The sequence below is a fragment of the Pelobates fuscus genome, chromosome 3 (genome assembly GCF_036172605.1).
Source record: "Pelobates fuscus isolate aPelFus1 chromosome 3, aPelFus1.pri, whole genome shotgun sequence".
Classification (NCBI taxonomy): domain Eukaryota; kingdom Metazoa; phylum Chordata; class Amphibia; order Anura; family Pelobatidae; genus Pelobates; species Pelobates fuscus.
Genome location: NC_086319.1, coordinates 277,482,533 through 277,501,411, shown reverse-complemented (window position 1 = coordinate 277,501,411; position 18,879 = coordinate 277,482,533). Strand labels below are relative to the sequence as shown.

At 41.6% G+C, this 18,879-nt stretch overlaps 1 protein-coding gene across 1 annotated transcript in view; it reads left to right on the top strand.

Annotated features, from left to right (window-relative positions):
* Nucleotides 1-2,953: 2,953 nt before the first annotated feature.
* Nucleotides 2,954-18,879, top strand: part of KCNIP3 (potassium voltage-gated channel interacting protein 3) — a 156,708-nt gene continuing 140,782 nt past the window's right edge. The window contains exon 1 of the mRNA XM_063445569.1: nt 2,954-3,028. Coding sequence (XP_063301639.1) covers nt 3,023-3,028 — 6 coding nt within the window. The 5' untranslated portion in view covers nt 2,954-3,022. The remainder of the gene's footprint in view (nt 3,029-18,879) is intronic.

The window sequence follows — 18,879 nt, the reverse complement described above, 5'->3', positions numbered from 1 at the left end:
CGACACTACATGTAGAGTTTATATTGAATTCTCTGCAGCTGTGCAGACGTATTTATACCAGAAGAGGGTCATCAGCATACAACAGTGTATAGTTACCAGTACATACAGTCCTCCATGAAGTCCTCTTCCCTTAACTATTTGCAATTCAAACTTTATTCAAATGACGTTTCAAGGTGTTGGCATCACAGGAGAGAGACAGAAGGTAAGTAATTCAGATTTTGTGCGTGTGATGCTCTTGACAGATGCTCTTGACTCTGTAATTATGAAGGAACTCCAAGCTCAAGCGGTCACATAGGTTGATGATTAAATCAGGCTCCCCCCGCCCCAATTTCTGTTTCATTTTAATGCAAAGAAAGACTGTACGGTTGAAGAAGAAGATAATAAAGTGGAAAAGCCATCCAGTGATGTGTTACATTTTGAGACATTCCTATTTTTTTGTCCTGTTTGAAAGTTCCTGAGGATGAAAGTAATAAAGATTTTAAAGCGCTGTTTCCATCTTTCTAAATTTACAGGTCCCCTTTGAACGTTTCCTTGTTGACAACTGTTGACAACTGTCTATGGACTTATGTTATGTAAGTTATCAATTTTTTACAAAACTTCCCTTTTCCTGTAACTTTTATTTCTATAATATATATATATATATATATATATATATATATATATATATATATATATATATTCAACTGCCAATGTGTCTTATAATAAAATACACAAGATTACCAAGTTTTACCATTGGCTTTTAGGTCCATGTATTTATATGTAACATTTTTTTAATTTGCTACTGTGGGTGACTGTTAGGAAAAATAAAACACAGGTGAAGTGACTATATGACGTGTTTCTCCAGTTTTAAATAAAAAAATAAAAATATGAGAGTTTGATATCAAATGTAGGTCAAGATTTCAGTAACGATAATAGACTAATCCCTTCTTTTTGGACCGTAGCCTTTTATTTTATTTTCATCTTGAAGAAAGGATGTGTGGTTAAGCTGATCACATGCCTAAAAGTTCCATTTGTTATTTTCTACTTGGTCATACGAGAGGTCTAAAAACGGAACGTAAACAAACTGGCGTTGAGCATGTTTGGTTGTTGCAAAGTGTCAGAAACGTTTCTTTCAATTTAGCAATAACCCAAAGCTCCCAAGTGTCTCTATTTAGGGTCCAAATCCCTATGTCCCTCTTTGTCTTCCTGATTTCCTTCTTTCTTAGGAGCTCCATGTTGTGTGTGTGTCTGAATGGATACCAGAGCTCTACAGAGATAATTCTCACAGTAATTTATCTTAGCACTACAACAAATGTGTTTAGACTTCAGCTTGTGTAAATAAGATACATGGTTTATTATTTTAAATGACATTTAAACTTCTTATGTTAAATGTGTCGCATACATTTTTAGTAAGACACCTAAAATGTATCCAACCAATCCTGGCCACATCCCCCAGTCATACCCCTAAAATTAAAGTGTCCCTCATTGCCTTCATGAACTTTTGTGAAGTATGATAAAGGCATTTATGCATTTTTTTACACTTTGAAGATGATTTATGAATGTATTATTGTTACAATATTATTACCGGTATTTTAGGTAGATATACGTTTTTATTTTAATATTTTCATACAAGGGATACAAAAAGGGGTAATTAGCAAGGACATGCCGGCCCGTGTCTCTGACAAGGGTCACAGTAAACATCAGTAGTATATAATCAGCTCGATAATCATATTATTTTAGTGTATTGCTTAATGTATTAATTAATTGGTTATTGCATTTTTCTTCAGAGATTCTATTTTTTTCAATTATTCATGATTTAAGTAGGTAATAAATGTCCCAAGCAATCTGTTAGGACATCGCTAATTATAACACAGATAGATTTGGGGTATATCAGATAAGTTTATAGTTAGGTCTGCTGAATTGAAAGGATGTTACGTTTAGTGACTTTCTTGCACACTGTTGCTGCTGAATTATTCCAAATTATTTTCTCTGAATTTGTGTGAACAATTCCAGCTTGGCCCTCTTCGCTGACATTGTATAAGCTGAGAATAGAATAATGAGTTCTCCGTTCTGTGTGTGAATGGTGTGCTAACTCTGCTCCCAGAGCCTGATCTATTTTAGTCTCTTTATAACATTTTATAAATAGCTGAGTGTGAATTGAGCCTGTGCTCCCTCTGTATTGCACTCATGTGGATCTTTTAGGGTTAATATGATGTTCTGCACATAATGCCCTCCCCCTCTGCTCATTCTGTGTATCAGTACTTGGGTTCTGTTACCATGGAGATGTGGGGGTGGGTTTAGGATGCTGCAGATTATATATATATATATATATATATATATATATATATATATATAGATTTAATGTTACGATTTTCTGTATACAGTCTAAGGGACAGTCACACTTGTGACTTGTGAACTCTGACCCTGAACAGGTGAGGCATACAATCTACCTGTTCACTGTCTGTATATAACAGTAACATTTGCAAACTCCACACACTCACTAATTGTTAGCATAGCTCTAGCTGGGATAATTAATATTTAATGTCGTTAAAGCATGGCCTTGTTAGTTAATTGCAATTACGCCCAAATTAAATATATATTTTCACGTAAAAGCCAACATGTGTAAATTGCTTGTATTTATGTAAGACTAAGTTTGCATGTGTCTATTTTTCCATTATTTAATGATTTATTTAATTATCAGTGTACCCCCTTTAAGCAACAGTCAAGAAATACTATTTTCAAACCATTCTTAATTTTTTTTTTTTTTTTTTCATTTTCAAGTTATTAAATTTAAACCGTTTGTTTCAAGTTGGCTGATCTCTTATTCTCCACCCTGTAGTAGCACAGTGGACTGTTGAGATACAGAATTGGCCAAGGGATGTGGTGAGGAAACAGTTAATTCTGAAGACACTTTTTTTTCTTCGAGACACTATAATAAGAGGTTGGGAGGAGAAAAGAGAGATGCTGTTGTGAGTTCACATTGTCACACAATCAAACCTTTAGCGGGTTCTCAGCATCTCTGACAACTGCATCTCCAGTGGCCATGCAGGTAAGAGAGGGGCACAGATTATAGGGTTACAGGGGTGCTAGAGTTGTATTATGTCCTTCACTTGTAGTGTTATGGTGTTTTTTTGTTTTGTTTTTTATTAGAAATGTGGGTCTGGCTTCTGTCTCTTTTACAGCTCACTGTCACCCCTTTCCCTCCATAGAGGTCCTAATTTTTGTTTACATTTCTACAACGTCTTTATTTATTTTAACCTTTATCACTCTCTGTTTCCACACTCTTTCTATAGCCGAGCTCTCCCTCTGTTTTCCCCTCTCTTCTCCACTCTTTCGGTTTCCAGTATCCTCATTCTTTTTTTTTCTCTTCTTCTCACACTCTATACCACTTTCATTGCTATGTTTATTATTCTTTTTCTTTTAATTCTCCTAAATTCTTTTTCCAGTTCCCTTTGCAATCTAGTTCATTTGTCCTTCTTTAACCTTTTTCTATCCCATCGCTACATCATTTCCTTCTTTTACTTTCTACTGAACTGTATGTTCATTACATACAGATGTGTACACATACACACATAAACACTCACACATATACATACACACATACATACATACATGCGTAAACATTCACACACATCCACACATGAAACACTCCCACACACATTAACACCATCATACCATACACAGATACATAGAATAGAGTCTTTCACACATTGCCTTCATTTCCCCCCCACCCATTCTTTCATCTTATGGGTTTAACTCGTTTAATTTATCCAGCTGAATCTATTCTCTACTGATCAGAGAGAAGCAGATTGTTTCCTGTCAGCAGCTGTTCTCGTCAATTCATCCTCACTCTTCCTCTCTCTGCATGGAGGGGAGGGTACAATTCTTTAGCTATTTTACTAAAAGTGAAAGGGCATTAGCTCAGTGTAATGAGGCAGTGTATTCACTCTGTTGGAGATGTACATTATTATTATTATTACAGTAAATCCTAGGGACAGACACACACCAGCACCACTAAAGAGGTACATCACCTTTCAGTGATGCTGTATTATGGTTTAACACATCTGAATCATTACCCACAATGCAACAGATCATGACATGTCGGCAGTTTCATTATTTCAAACTATTGGCAGGATGTAGAAAGATGAAATATCTTTCGTGTTCCAAGGCAATTCACATGGCTCAGGCATTCAGAGGTTAATTGTTTTTCCGCTTATCCCTTTTTCTTTTTGACTTGTTATTGATCACTTGTAAGTATGGCAGTTGTGAAGACATCACGTGCCTTTTTTTTTTTTTTTTTTAAATTAAGCATTGCTGACTGCTTGGAAGTGTTATGGCTATCTCTTGTGGACTACTTTCCCCACAATGTTTAGTTAAGTAAAAGACTGAACTTTATTGGAAATGTAGCCCATGACCGCCACATTGTCTGAGCTTAGTCAGCAGTGCTCTAGAAGAGGGTACATCAGAATGAGATGCTTTCTTGCTGTTAAGGTTAGAACAATACTGATATAATGTTTAATTCTTGAGGTTAAAATGACTGTCACCAAAAATATATATTTTGAAGATTTTGTGAAGACAAAATCTTTTTTAAAAGCTCATAAAGACTGTGTTGGAATTTTATTGAAATTCTAACACAGTTAAAAGATATCAAAACACAAAATAGTGACCACTTTGTTATATGGTAGATCTGTAACCTGACAAACCTGACCGTAATAGCTGTGGGGAAAAAATACATGGTCTCAATTATCGCAAGATAATTTCTATGGAGGGTCCAGCAGTCTTGTGTGATCCTCCATTGACATCAGTGTTGTACTCTTGCGCATGTCCAAGGAAGCACCAGGAGCAGAAGACTGAAGATGGCAGCACCCACAGGGAACAGCATTAGGTAAAAAGAACTCACCTCTACTGCACCCTTGCTGACCACAACCCATGCAGCAGTGTCACCATTGGGGGTCTTTGCAAAATATGCAAAGACCCAAGAAAGGTGAGAGAGTTGCTTCAACTCTACTTTAGGTTTTAAGAGCAGGTGTTTAGGATTAGGATTAGGAGTTTAGGATTAGGAGTTTAGGATTAGGTTACAAAGCCAAAAATAAGAGCTTGAGGGCAGTGGTGAATCCTGGTTTTGTGCTGCCCAAGGCAGGACAAAACTCAGGCACTCCCCTCCCCCCCCCCGCGCGCGCCACCCCCACCCAATCTTTACCCCGCCCCGCATCCTAAATACACACACATTCACTGACAGATACGCATACACTAGCTAACAGAAACACACACACTAACAGACACACACTCACTCACTAGCAGACACAAACTAGCAGACACACACACTCACTAACATACACACACACACACTCACAGGCAAACACACACACTAACAGACACACACAGTCAGACACACACTCACTAAAAGACACACACACTCACAGGCAAACACACTAACAGACACAGACACTAACAGACACACACACACTAACAGACACACACACACACTAACAGACACACACACACACACTAACAGACACACACACACTAACAGACACACACACACTAACAGACACACACACACACACTAACAGACACACACACACTAAGACACACACTCACACTCACTAACACACACACACACACTCACACTCACTAACAGACACACACACTCACACTAACAGACAGACACACACACACTCACTAACAGACACACACACTCACACTAACAGACACACACACTCACACTCACTAACAGACACACACACACACACTCACTCACTCACATTAACACTTTTTTAAAAAAAAAATTTACTTTAACCCCCCCCAGCCTCCTTACCTTTGGGAATGCTGGGGGGGGGGGTGTCCATCTTTCTCCCTGGTGGTCCAGTGGCTGCTGGGCGGTCGGGCGGCGCTGATGGGCGGCTGGCGAGGGAGCACTTCCTCTGAGCTGTCTGCTCAGCTCCCTCGCGCGCCGCACAGTGAGGCTGGGAGGCGGAGCCGGAATATGACGTCATATTCCGGCTCCCAGCCTCACTCTGCGGCGCGCGAGGGAGCTGAGCAGACAGCTCAGAGGAAGTGCTCCCTCGCCGCCCGCCCAGCAGTGCCGCCCGATCGCCCAGCAGCCCGCCGGCATGTCTGTTAGCCGCAAGGCTAACAAGGCATTTGCCTTGGGCATTTGGGGGCGGCTTTTTTTGCCGCCCCCTGGAAAATGCCGCCCAAGGCAAATGCCTTGTTTGCCTCGCGGCTAATACGCCCCTGCTTGAGGGGTTAGACAGAGGAATACAAGTTTAGATGACTAGTTTAAGAGTTTACAATTATCTAGTCAGTTATAGAAGATCATGGGATAGGCTTAAAACACGAGGTTTAAGAGATTATGCTTTGGAGGCCAAACGTAAGACGATACATCAATTGTGCAGTGTGTGCATTGGTGCATACATTTGCACATATAACAGTTATGAGAAAGACATAAAAGGGATTAGAGTCCAACCAGAAACTATGTCTAAGAGTACCATTAATGCACACATATAGATGTATAGACAAAATACATAACAGAAACAAGTGGAAAATATTTGATTACATATGAGCAGTCGTATTTTCAATTTGTAGCTAGTTTTAAAACAAATGCAGAACCGACATATGCATTTGTCATAGATATAGCTAAACAAATCTTGGTTTTACATCTTTAACTGGGCCATGAAATGTCTCATGGCAAATCTGAACACACCAGTCACTTTGTATACTGGGAATACATTTGTATGTTTGTGCATTTCCACAACACCCTACTCACAGGCAGTTCCAAACGCATCTTTGAACATCTTTGAATCAATATATTTGCTGCTAATTTAGCTGACACAATGTATACTTCAAAATCATGCTCTTTCACTGGATGGCTGTTTTTGTTATTAAGCAGGTCATATATCTTTCAGTGTCACAGGTTGGTGGGGGAGGATGGCTGCCTCTTATAATGACCAAGAACCTATGGGATCTTTAACCCCTTAAGGACACATGACATGTGTGACATGTCATGATTCCCTTTTATTCCAGAAGTTTGGTCCTTAAGGGGTTAAAGCAGTATGGAGACCATTGATTTAATGTCCACTATAACACTATTCATTAAACTGTGTAAAAGCTTCCTTGATGTTATAAAACACTTCTCATAAATCAGACCTGTAACGGTCCTAGTCTTACATAATCTTGTAGATAACGAAAAAAAAATGGATATGTAATTATGGTATTAATTTGAACTCTTGGTTAGTAAAGGAAACGGGGATTGTCAGCGATGGCCATGGGAATCTGATATAATATGTCACATTAGCTGAGCTAGAGAATTACTAATTTGGATATTTAAATCAGACACTCCCTGGTGACAGTTTCCAATTTTGTAAATAAACCTGTTAGTGTGTTTAAGCTATTTATTCTTAAAGCTTGCTTCTTTTTAATGCTTTCATTTCAACTGTGATGTCAGGTGAAATGCAGTATGTTCTAAAACATTTATACCAAGCAGGGTTTATAGTGTTTAAAACAGAGTTTAATTTAATGCCCTGTATTTTTCATTAGCTACAGAATGATACAAACTCTGAATAAGCATAGGTCAACCTTAATAACAGAAGAGATTTCACAGAGAACATTGTCATTGAGTAAAATAAACTTCATCCAGGAGTTATTGTTTTTCATGTAGAGCATTGTAAAAACCCTCATCTTGGAGACCCTCTATCCCTCCCATTGAAAATTATCATACTCGACAGCCATCTAATCTCCAAACAATAATGTTACATGACATTTCTCTGAGGTTACTGTTGTACTGTTCATACTAGTAGAAGATGTAGGGAAGATGTACTTGGACTCAACTGGCTATATGAGCTCAGAGAAAGGGGATGCTTCCTTGAAATAATGTACCACCAAGACTCCATTTCAGACTTAATTATGGTATATTTGTTGGATCCATTACAAATGTAACTTAACAATTCTACCTTTCTTCAAGTAACACTCATGAGGTACCTAGCAGATATCTAGGACAGGTGATCGCTTACCAACGGTGGTAAAAAAAAAAAAAAATACCAGATCTGCTTTAAAGCAACACAATCACTTGACAGTAGAGTAGTGGCAACCTTTGGCCCAGAAAGCAAGAAAAACAAAGTAATCCCCAATACAGCAACTTAACTTATTTAGCACTTTATAGTTGATATTAAGAAAATCTGATTTTAAAAATCATATTTAAACACGATAGGGATTATTGTGTAGTCAATTGTAGCAGTCTGAAAACCAAACTGCAAAATTCAATCCAAAACTGCTGATTTGGGGAAATAAGTCTCCATCTCACCTTTAGGTAAGATTATGATGTAGCAATTAAATATTTTTATAAATATGTGACAAACTAATAAAAAATAAAAAAAAATCCACAATAGGAGTTCAATAAATGTAACACATTCAGATTTCAATTTACAAAATGATGCAATGATTGAATAGTGGTGAATTAAAATCTGAATTAGCATAATTTGGGCCGAACATGGGCAAGACTCTTTGCACAGTTGTGCTGTCAACACAAACTCACAGAGAGACATTATTCGACACGAACAGATAAACAGTGTGGGACATACTCACACATAAACAATGCCCATACACACAGATACACACTGGCACCCACATACAAACACACATTATGCTAAATACACTCGCTCACATACAATATACATACTGTCAAATACACAACTTCACACATAGATTTACACTGACGGACAAAAATACATGTACACACATATACACTGTCAGGTACACACATAGGTTAAAAAGCACACTTACAGATTATTAAATCAAAAATATTAAAATAAATGTTATTTCTAGCTGTCTGCTTGTTTTAATACCATTTTGCAGAAGAATGATGGTCTGAGCAGGTCTGGGCTCAGCCTGGGCTTTCCCATTGTTCTTGCACTGCTCCCATATAATGCACCACTTTCACTGATTGAGGGTCAGCCACCCAATCTGGTAATGGACCTGCTGGAGTTCCTATACCCCTTAAGGACACGTGACGTGTGACATGTCATGATTCCCTTTTATTCCAGAAGTTTGGTCCTTAAGGGGTTAAAGTGGATCTGATAGGGGAGATAATTATTTTTTCCCCACAAGACTGCAATGCATTAGGGAGCACCAGCAGGACTCAGAGTACCCTTCCGGTGGCAGTGCATTCCCTGTCAATACCCATTTCATGCCCTGGATGCCGCCTGTGGGGGCAACTGTCACCTTGTGCCCTGATCCAATCCTCACCAGACTTGTGAAGCCTTCTTGCATAGTTACTCCTCCAAGGGAATATATATATATATAAACAAAACATATGATAAGAATCCAGATGGACTGAAACATTGACTATGTATGATATATGGACACTGATTTTTACTGAATAAACGCACAATAAACTCTGTCTGGTAAGTTTATGCAGTGGCTGGAGTTTTCACCAAGGCGAGGACAAGACTGGGAGCTGTGAGTGCAGGGCACAAGGCAATATATATATACACACACATACATACACAGACATAGTGAGGGATAAAAGTATTCGATCCCCTGCTGATTTTGAACGTTTGCCCACTGACAAAGAAATGATCAGTCTATAATTTTAATGGTAGGTGTATTTCAACAGTGAGAGGCAGAACAAAAAAACTGTTATAAATTGATTTGCATATAGTCCTTCTGGCTTGTTGATGGAGATACCTCCAGCAGGAGGACCGTGTGTATCGGGTCAGTCAGGTGTGAAAGCTGGGATCTTGGATGGATCTATGTTCTGAAGATGAGAGGTGGAGGCGTCCGGTTCCGGTAGTATCTTCAAGCTGCGCATACTGGCCTCTAGTTCTTGTGGGCTCCTGGCTCTGTAGGTGCTTCCTTGGTAGGTGAATATGAGTAGTCTGGGGATTCCCCAGCGGTATGCTACTTCCTGAGATCGCAGAGTTTGTAGCAGAGGCTTCATGTATCCTTGCCAGAGTAGGACCGTTTTCATTAGGTCAGGGAACAGAAGTAGTGATGAGTCCTCAAATCAGATTGGGGTTTTCCCTCTCACCGCCGATAAGATTAAAACTTTATCTTGCATTGTTTGAAAATGAAAAATAAGGGCTGCCGTGACAGTGGTTGGAGCATTTTTCGGCTTTGGTAAGTGGAACATGCCATCCAATTTTAGTGCCTTTGCCTGTTTTGGTGGTAGTAGGGTTGAGATAAGCCGCCGAATGTAGTGCAGTGCTTCCTCGGTGCCCACTGTTTCAGGGATGCCCCTCAGCTTGAGATTATATAGTCATCTCTGGTCTTCCAGAGTATCAACCCTGGCCTCCAGGCCTCTCTGAGTCAAGTGGATCTCCAGCCTCTGCTCCATGGTGGTTACCCTGGAGTCTTGATTGCTTGAGGTGGCTTCTAGGAGAGTAAGTCAGGTGAGTGCACCATCTACTGCCGCTTTAAATTGCATGATGACTGCTGCTATATTGGAGCGCAGCTCTGCCAGCATGGATTGCAGCATTGCCTTAGTGTTCGGCTCTTGGACAGCAGGTGGTGCCTTTGGCACTGTTCCTAGCAAGGCTCCTTCATCCAAATCTGCATGGAAGTCCTTGGAGGAATCAGAGGATGCATTATCCTGTGGCGCCATATTGGGCCATGTGGCTTGGTGTGAGCGCTGTGGGAGATTGACGATATCTCAGCTGTTGGTCGCTCTATCCGCCTTGGGGTTTTTTTGTTTTTTTTTAGCTCATGACTGTGTACGCTGATCCAGAGTAAGTTTCTGTCCGATTGTGCAGGTTTTGGGGCTGAATTTGGACGATTACCAGCTATTTACACCGGAGCTCACAAGATAAGCATCTGATCGGGTCAGCTGCTGGGAACTTTTATAGCAGCCTTGTGCTGATCATTGCTAGCAGGTGAGCAACTACCCGGATGATCCAGAACTCCTGGACAGGATTCCTCACCTGTTGTGCTGCATGTAAATTGTGGAGTGCAGCACTGGCCAGACAAACATTCTTCCTGGGGCTATTAGATCACATTTTACAAAACTTTTGGAGGAACATACACTCCATCTGTAACAATGCCCTGCACTCTATCACAATACATACACACACTGGCTCTTACACACTAATGCACTGGCTCTTACACACAAACACACACACTGGCTCTGACTCACTTATTGTTTATTATACATTGTTAAACTACTTAACTACTTACACTATAGTCACCTGAACAACTTCAGCTTAATGAGGTTGTTCAGGTGAGAACCTTTAGCTCCCTGCAGCCTTTCTCAAGTAAACACTGCGATTTTCTGAGAAAATACAGTGTTTACATTGAAAGCTAGGAACACCTCCAGTTGCAGTCACTCAGAGTGAACCAGAGGGACTTCGGAGTTGATGGAGGCATAATATGCCTCCATCCACTCAGATCTGCTGCCAGCAGAGCACAGGGCAGCACTGTGCACAGCATCCTGTGATTCAGTATCTCCTCCCTCTGCATGCAGACACTGAACTTTCCTCATAGAGATTAATTGATTCAATTCATCTCTATGAGGAGATGCTGATTGGCCAGGGCTGTGTTTGATTCATGCTGGCTCTGCCCCTGATCTGCCTCTTTGTCAGTGTCAGCCAATCCTATAGGGAAGCACTGCGATTGGATCAGGCTACCACATGTCAGCAGACTGCTTGTTTTTCTGAGTCTAACAGCATGCAGATTTACAGCTTCAGGCTTAAATACAGTAAGATTTTTTTCTATATTTATGGAGGCATGAGGGGCCCAGGGGGGCTAGGTGGTGGTGTTAACACTATAGGGTCAGGAATACATGTTTGTGTTCCCAGTGGCGGATACAGAGACTGATCTCGGGAGGGGCACTTTTATATTATTTAAAGAAATAATCCATGCACAATAACCACTACAGCTTTGTGTAGTTGTATATGGTGCCGGGGACCCCCTCCCAGAGTAAGTAGTCAAACCATTTAAGAACAGTTTGACAACTTACCTGGGATCTGCTGGGATATGGGGCTGTAGTAGGGCATAGGAGCAGTGGTGTAATGTGAGGGGTGCAGTGTGTGTGTGGGGGGGGCAATGTGTGTGTGTGGGGGGGCAGTGTATGTGTGTGGGGGGGCAGTGTATGTGTGTGGCGGGGCAGTGTGTGTATGGGGGGGCAATGTATGTGTGTGGGGGCAGTGTATGTGTGTGGGGGGCAGTGTGTGTATGGGGGGGCAATGTATGTGTGTGGGGGGGGCAGTGTGTGTGTGTGAGGGTGGCAGTGTGTGTATGGGAGGCAGGGTATGTGTGTGGGGGGGCAGTGTATGTGTATGGGGGGCAGTGTGTGTATGGGTGGGCAGTGTATGTGTATGGGGGGCAGTGTGTGTATGGGTAGCAGTGTATGTGTATGTAGGGCAGTGTATGTGTGGGGGGGGCAGTGTGTGTATAGGGGGGCAGTGTATGTGTATGGGGCAGTGTATGTTTATGGGGGGGCAGTGTGTGTGTATGGGGGCAGTGTGTGTATGGGGGGCAGTGTGTGTGTGGGGGGGCAGTGTGTGTGGGGGGGCAGTGTGTGTGTGGGGGGCAGTGTGTGTGTGGGGGGGCAGTGTGTGTGTATGGGGGGCAGTGTGTGTGTGTGGGGGGCAGTGTGTGTGTGTGGGGGGCAGTGTGTGTGTGTGTGGGGCAGTGTGTGTATGGGGGCAGTGTGTGTGTGTGGGGGGGGCTGTTTATGGGGGGCAATGTGTGAATGTGTGGTGAGGAGGGTAGGGGGGGGCTTTTTGATAAAAATAAATAAATAAAGAATGTACAAAATTATATATAGTTATGTCGCCCCCTCCCTTCTTACCTTTACTGGGAGGAGGGGGGACATATTTCGATCCCTGGTGGTCCAGTGGGGATTTATTGGTGGCCCCAGTGGTAGGACTGAACTCTAGCCCATAGCTCCAGGGCTAGAGTTCACTCTAGCGAGATTTGGAGCGTTGACGTGGTAACCGCGGCAACACTCCATGCTCGCGAGAGGAGGACCCGGAGGAGCTGCAGGTAGGAGCTCCCGGGTCCTCTCTCACTCCCTCCCCTGACGGCTGCGAGCATGGTGCCTGCGGACCAGGGAGGGAGATCTCTGATCTCCCCGGTCCACAGGCACATTGCAGGGCTGGCACTTGGACAATGCCAGCCCTGCATTACCCGGCAGGGGAGAATCTCGGGGGGGGGGGGGGGCAATTGCCCTGTCATATATCATGTCATATATCCTAGCAGCCCATAACTCAAAGTGATTGGCCGCGAGGTGCACTATAGTCAGCAAAATAACTTTAGCTTAATGAAGCAGTTTTGGTGTATAAATCATGCCCCTGCAGTCTCACTGCTCAAATCTCTGCAATTTAGGAGTTAAATCACTTTTTATGCACCCTAGTCACACCTCTCTGCATGTGACCCACATACTCATCCTAAACACTCCCTGTAAAGAGTAATATAATGTTTACACTTCCTTTATTTCAAATTCTATCTAATTTAGAATTTCTTATCTCCAGCTATGCTAGCTTGCTATACCTTGCAGGAGCCTCCTGCATGTAATTAAAGTTCAATTTGTAGATCAGAAGATAAAAACATTTAAAGCAAGTTTATTTTTATTTTTTTTCATACAGGCTGTGTTAATCACCATCAGGAGAGGAGTGCCTGGGGCTGCATGAACAGAAACAAAGTGATTTACCTCCTAAATGACAGTGAAATGAGCAGTGAAACTTCAGGGGTGTGATGTATACACCAAAACTGCTTTAATAAGCTAAAGTTGTTTTGGTGACAATAATGTCCCTTTAAGGAAGAATTAGCTAGGTAACACCCTGAGCTAACAGAAGTGGCAAGTACGCTCTCCTTGTGTGTAGCTGCTTCCTGCCACACAGACTTTAGACCAGTTCCTCAGCTCCACAGAACTCAGATATGACATGTGCGTTCAATGGCCATCATCTGATTGGGTATTTCCCAATGGAGACTGAAAGTCTCTTCTAGAAAAAAAAGTGGAGGGCCTGCTAAGGCTGCAGTTCATAAGATCTGCAGCCTTTGCAAGCTATTTTAATATATAGGCCCAATGAATACATGCATGTATTCACTGTGGGCCTATCTACTAAACAGTGATTTATTCTCATTTTTTTTGCCTATTTGCATAGTGGAGTGTTCCTTTAATATCTTGCTTTATGTCTGTTATCATTAATCTTGGACGTAAAAACCCAAGGGCAGAGTACAGAATATTTGATAGAGTCCTAACCTCAACATCTGAGGAAAGGGATTTAGAGGTGATTATTTCTGATGACTTAAAGGTAGGCAGACAATGTAATAGAGCAGCAGGAAATGCTAGCAGAATGCTTGGTTGTATAGGGAGAGGTATTAGCAGTAGAAAGAGGGAAGTGCTCATGCCATTGTACAGAACACTGGTGAGACCTCATTTGGAGTACTGTACACAGTACTGGAGACCCTATCTTCAGAAGGATATTGATACCTTAGAGAGAGTTCAAAGAAGGGCTATTAAACGGGTTCATGGATTGCAGGATAAAACTTACCAGGAAAGGTTAAATGATCTTAACATGTATAGCTTGGAGGAAAGACGAGACAGGGGGGATATGATAGAAACATTTAAATACATAAAGGGAATCAACACAGTAAAGGAGGAGACTATATTTAAAAGAAGAAAAACTACCACAACAAGAGGACATAGTCTTAAATTAGAGGGACAAAGGTTTAAAAATAATATCAGGAAGTATTACTTTACTGAGAGGGTAGTGGATGCATGGAATAGCCTTCCAGCTGAAGTGGTAGAGGTTAACACAGTAAAGGAGTTTAAGCATGCGTGGGATAGGCATAAGGCTATCCTAACTATAAGATAAGGCCAGGGACTAATGAAAGTATTTAGAAAACTGGGCAGACTAGATGGGCCGAATGGTTCTTATCTGCCGTCACATTCTATTGTTAATAACTCTATCTTTAGATTGATAAACCAGTCGACATGGATAAATCAGGGGATCTTCGACATAACAGTAACATTATAAACGGTATAGACATCCAATTAATTGGCATCAATGCATCTTGGTAGCTGTGAATGGCACTATAAAAGCCCCACCTACACAAAGTCATGGGCATTGATATATGTGTGTGTTCCTTTTAAGCATGTCCAAAGTTGGCATTTTGGGTATGGTGTTAATGCTTTTTGTTGTGTCATTGATTTCACTACATAAGATTGTAGTAAAAGTGCTATTTTTTAAGGCATGTGCATGGGAAACTATTTCAGTTCGTTTCGGCTTTCTGAAATTCGGGACTTCGGCAATTCAGCAATTCGGCACTTCGGATCTTCGTCAACTTCGGAACTTCTCTTGCAGCCGCTTGGTAGATAACTCCTTAATTCCCACTGTATTAGGGAGTAATCTACCAAAAGGCTGAAAGACCTAAATTGGTCTTTCGGCCAAATTTACTAATACTAAGTAAAGATTACTTAATATTAGTAAATAATGCCCCCACTCGCTATACCTCGAGTAGGGGCATGTCTTTTATCTATCAAAGACTATCTATTATCTATCCAAGACTTTAAATAATCTATGCTCATGAATATTAGAAAAATTTCATCTACAACCAAAAATCAATACTGTGATGAAAAATACACTTATCTCAATGGATAGTGGTGACAGCTTCCTCCAGGAATATCCCATAATGTATTCCTTTACATACAATATAAGTACAGCCGACAAAATGGAGAATAAATCTACATAAAAAACAACAATAGTGTAACACTGTATAGAAAATATAAAATGCTCTGATAGGGTTGCACTCACAGGATGTAGAATGTTACATTGTGTTAGGGTGCGCCCCTGATGAAGGTGCGGGGCTGATCTGAATCCCCTCCTCTCCTTTCAACAGCACTGCAGTATGAAGAGTCAGACTCAAGTTGAAAAGTATAAAGTAACTTCTGCTTTATTATTAAAATCAATGTTTAAAGACACAATTGTATAAAAAAAAAGTATATAAATTGTTGCTAGGTATGGTCCTACATGTTTCGTCCCAAAGGACTTCCTCAGGGACGCTCAAACATTTGCAGCAACAAAAATAAATAAAAACAAAGTGACAAATCACACAAGAAATCCCAATATAAACAGCAGTCTAGGCTAATATGTCCCCTTAAAGGGACACTATAGTCACCAGAACAAATACAGCTTATTGAATTTGTTGGTGAGTAGCATCATTACCTTCAGACTTTTTGCTGTAAGCATTGTCTTTTCAGAGAAAATGCAGTGTTTACATTACAGCCTAGTGATAACTTCACTGGCCACTCCTCCAATGGCTGCTAGAGGTGCTTCCTTAAGCTGTCTTGCCTAGTGTGCATCACAACATAGTTTCTCCACCCTATGATTGCAGACACTGAACTCTCCTCATAGAGATTCATTGATTCAATTCATCTCTATGAGGAGATGCTGATTGGCTAGGGCTGTGTTTGAATCATGCTGGCTCTGCCCCTGATCTGCCTCCTTGTCAGTCTCAGCCAATCCTATGGGGAAGCATTGTGATTGGATCAGGCCACCGCTTCTGATGATGTCAGCAGACTGCTTGTTTTTTGGGTTTTTTTTAAGGCAAACATGCCTGCAGATCTACAGCTTCTGGCTTGAATACAGTAAGATGTTGCTATATTTATGGAGTTATGAGGGGCCCAGGGGGGCTAGATGGTGGATCTAACACTATAGGGTCAGGAATACATGTTTGTGTTCCTGGCCCTATAGTGCTCCTTTAATATATTTGAGCAAGGGCATGGCAATCAATAAGTCCAAAATGGTATTTGCACATGACATATTTTTGTAGATTGTTAATTCATTTTCTCTCCTCTCATCCCTTCTATTTAATATCCAGAAACTAATATTCTTCAATATAATAAGCAAAACTAAAGACGTCATTTAATCAAGCTAATTACATTCAACATTATATTCATATTAGGCTAATTTGTATATAGGGAGGTACTTCCATTTAATGTCTACTCTTGTATTTATTGCGTAATGTTTAATGATGGAGCACTTGTGGCACATTAATTTAACAAAATGGCAGAACTCATACTTGTTTTATACTCTGGAGCTTCTGAGAACATCAGGAGCTGCTTATTATACCTGTTAATCAGTTCTCAGTCTCCCAAAACAGTTAATCTCCATGTGTGTGTGTTTATGCTGTAACGTATGGGAAAGCAAAAATTATTGTGTGTGTGTATATGTATGAAGGTATATTTACTCCTAAAAAAAATAAAGGGAACACTTAAACAACACAATGTAACTCCAAGTCAATCACACTTCTGTGAAATCAAACTGTCCACTTAGGAAGCAACACTGAGTGACAATCAATTTCACATGCTGTTGAGCAAATGGGATAGACAATAGGTGGACATTATACACAACAAGCAAGACACTCCCAATAAAGGAGTGGTTCTGCAGGTGGTGACCACAGACCACTTCTCAGTTCCTGTGCTTCCTGGCTGATGTTTTGGTCACTTTTGAATGCTGGCGGTGCTTTCACTCTAGTGGTAGCATGAGACCTAGTCTACAATTCACACAAGTGGCTCAGGTAGTTCAGCTCATCCAGGCTGGCACATCAATGTCCAGAGCATGGAGGCGCTACCAGGAGACGTTGAGGAGGCCGTAGGAGGGCAACAACCCAGCAGCAGGACCGCTACCTCCACCTTTGTGCAAGGAGGAACAGGAGGAGCACTGCCAGAGCCCTGCAAAACGACCTCCAGCAGGCCACAAATGTGCATGTGTTTGCTCAAATGGCCAGAAACAGACTCCATGAGGGTGGTATGAGGGCCCAACGTCCACAGGTGGGGGTTGTGCTTACAGCCCAACACTGTGAAGAACGTTTGGCATTTGCCAGAGAACACCAAGATTGGCAAATTCGCCACTGGTGCCCTGTGCTCTTCACAGATGAAAGCAGGTTCATACTGAGCCCATGTGACAGACGTGACAGAGTTTGGAGACGCCGTGGAGAACGTTCTTCTGCCTGCAACATCCTCCAGCATGACCGGTTTGGCAGTGGGTCAGTAATGGTGTGGGGTGGCATTTCTTTGGGGGAGCCGCACAGCCCTCCATGTGCTCGCCAGAGGTAGCTTGACTGCCATTAGGTACCGAGATGAGATCCTCAGACCCCTTGTGAGACCATATGCTGGTGCAGTTGGCCCTGGGTTCCTCCTAATGCAAGACAATGCTAGACCTCATGTGGCTGGAGTGTCAGCAGTTCCTGCAAGACGAAGGCATTGATGCTATGGACTGCCCCCCCCCCCCTCTTATCCCTCCCCCCATCCCCGTTCCCCAGACCTGAATCCAGTTGAGCACATCTGGGACATCATGTCTCGCTCCATCCACCAACCACGCGTTGCACCACAGACTATCCAGGAGTTGGAAGATGCTTTAGTCCAGGTCTGGGAGGAGATTCCTCAGGAGCATGCACAGGCGTTGTAGGGCGGTCATACAGGCACGTGGAGGCCACACACACTACTGAGCCTCATTTTGACTTGTTTTAAGGATATTACATCAAAGTTGGATCAGCCTGTAGTGTGTTTTTCCACTTTAATTTTGAGTGTGAATCCAAATCCAGACCTCCATGGGTTGAAAAATGTGATTTCCATTTTTTTGTGTGTGATTTTGTTGTCAGCACATTCAACTATGTAAAGAACAAAGTATTTCAGAATAATATTTAATTCATTCAGATCTAGGATGTGTTATTTTTGTGTTCCCTTTATTTTTTTTGAGCAGTGTATATATATCTTGGCTGGGCCTGTAGCAACTCCCTGGGGAGAAACTGTGTGCTCTACACAAGTGACAGTTTCTGGTGAACTTGCACCTGTCTAAGGACAATTTTAATTCTTATGCTTGAAGTCTATCCAAGACTTTAAATAATCTATGCTCATGCTCCTCTGGAGTCTTTCCAAACACTATAAGATCATCCAAGTAT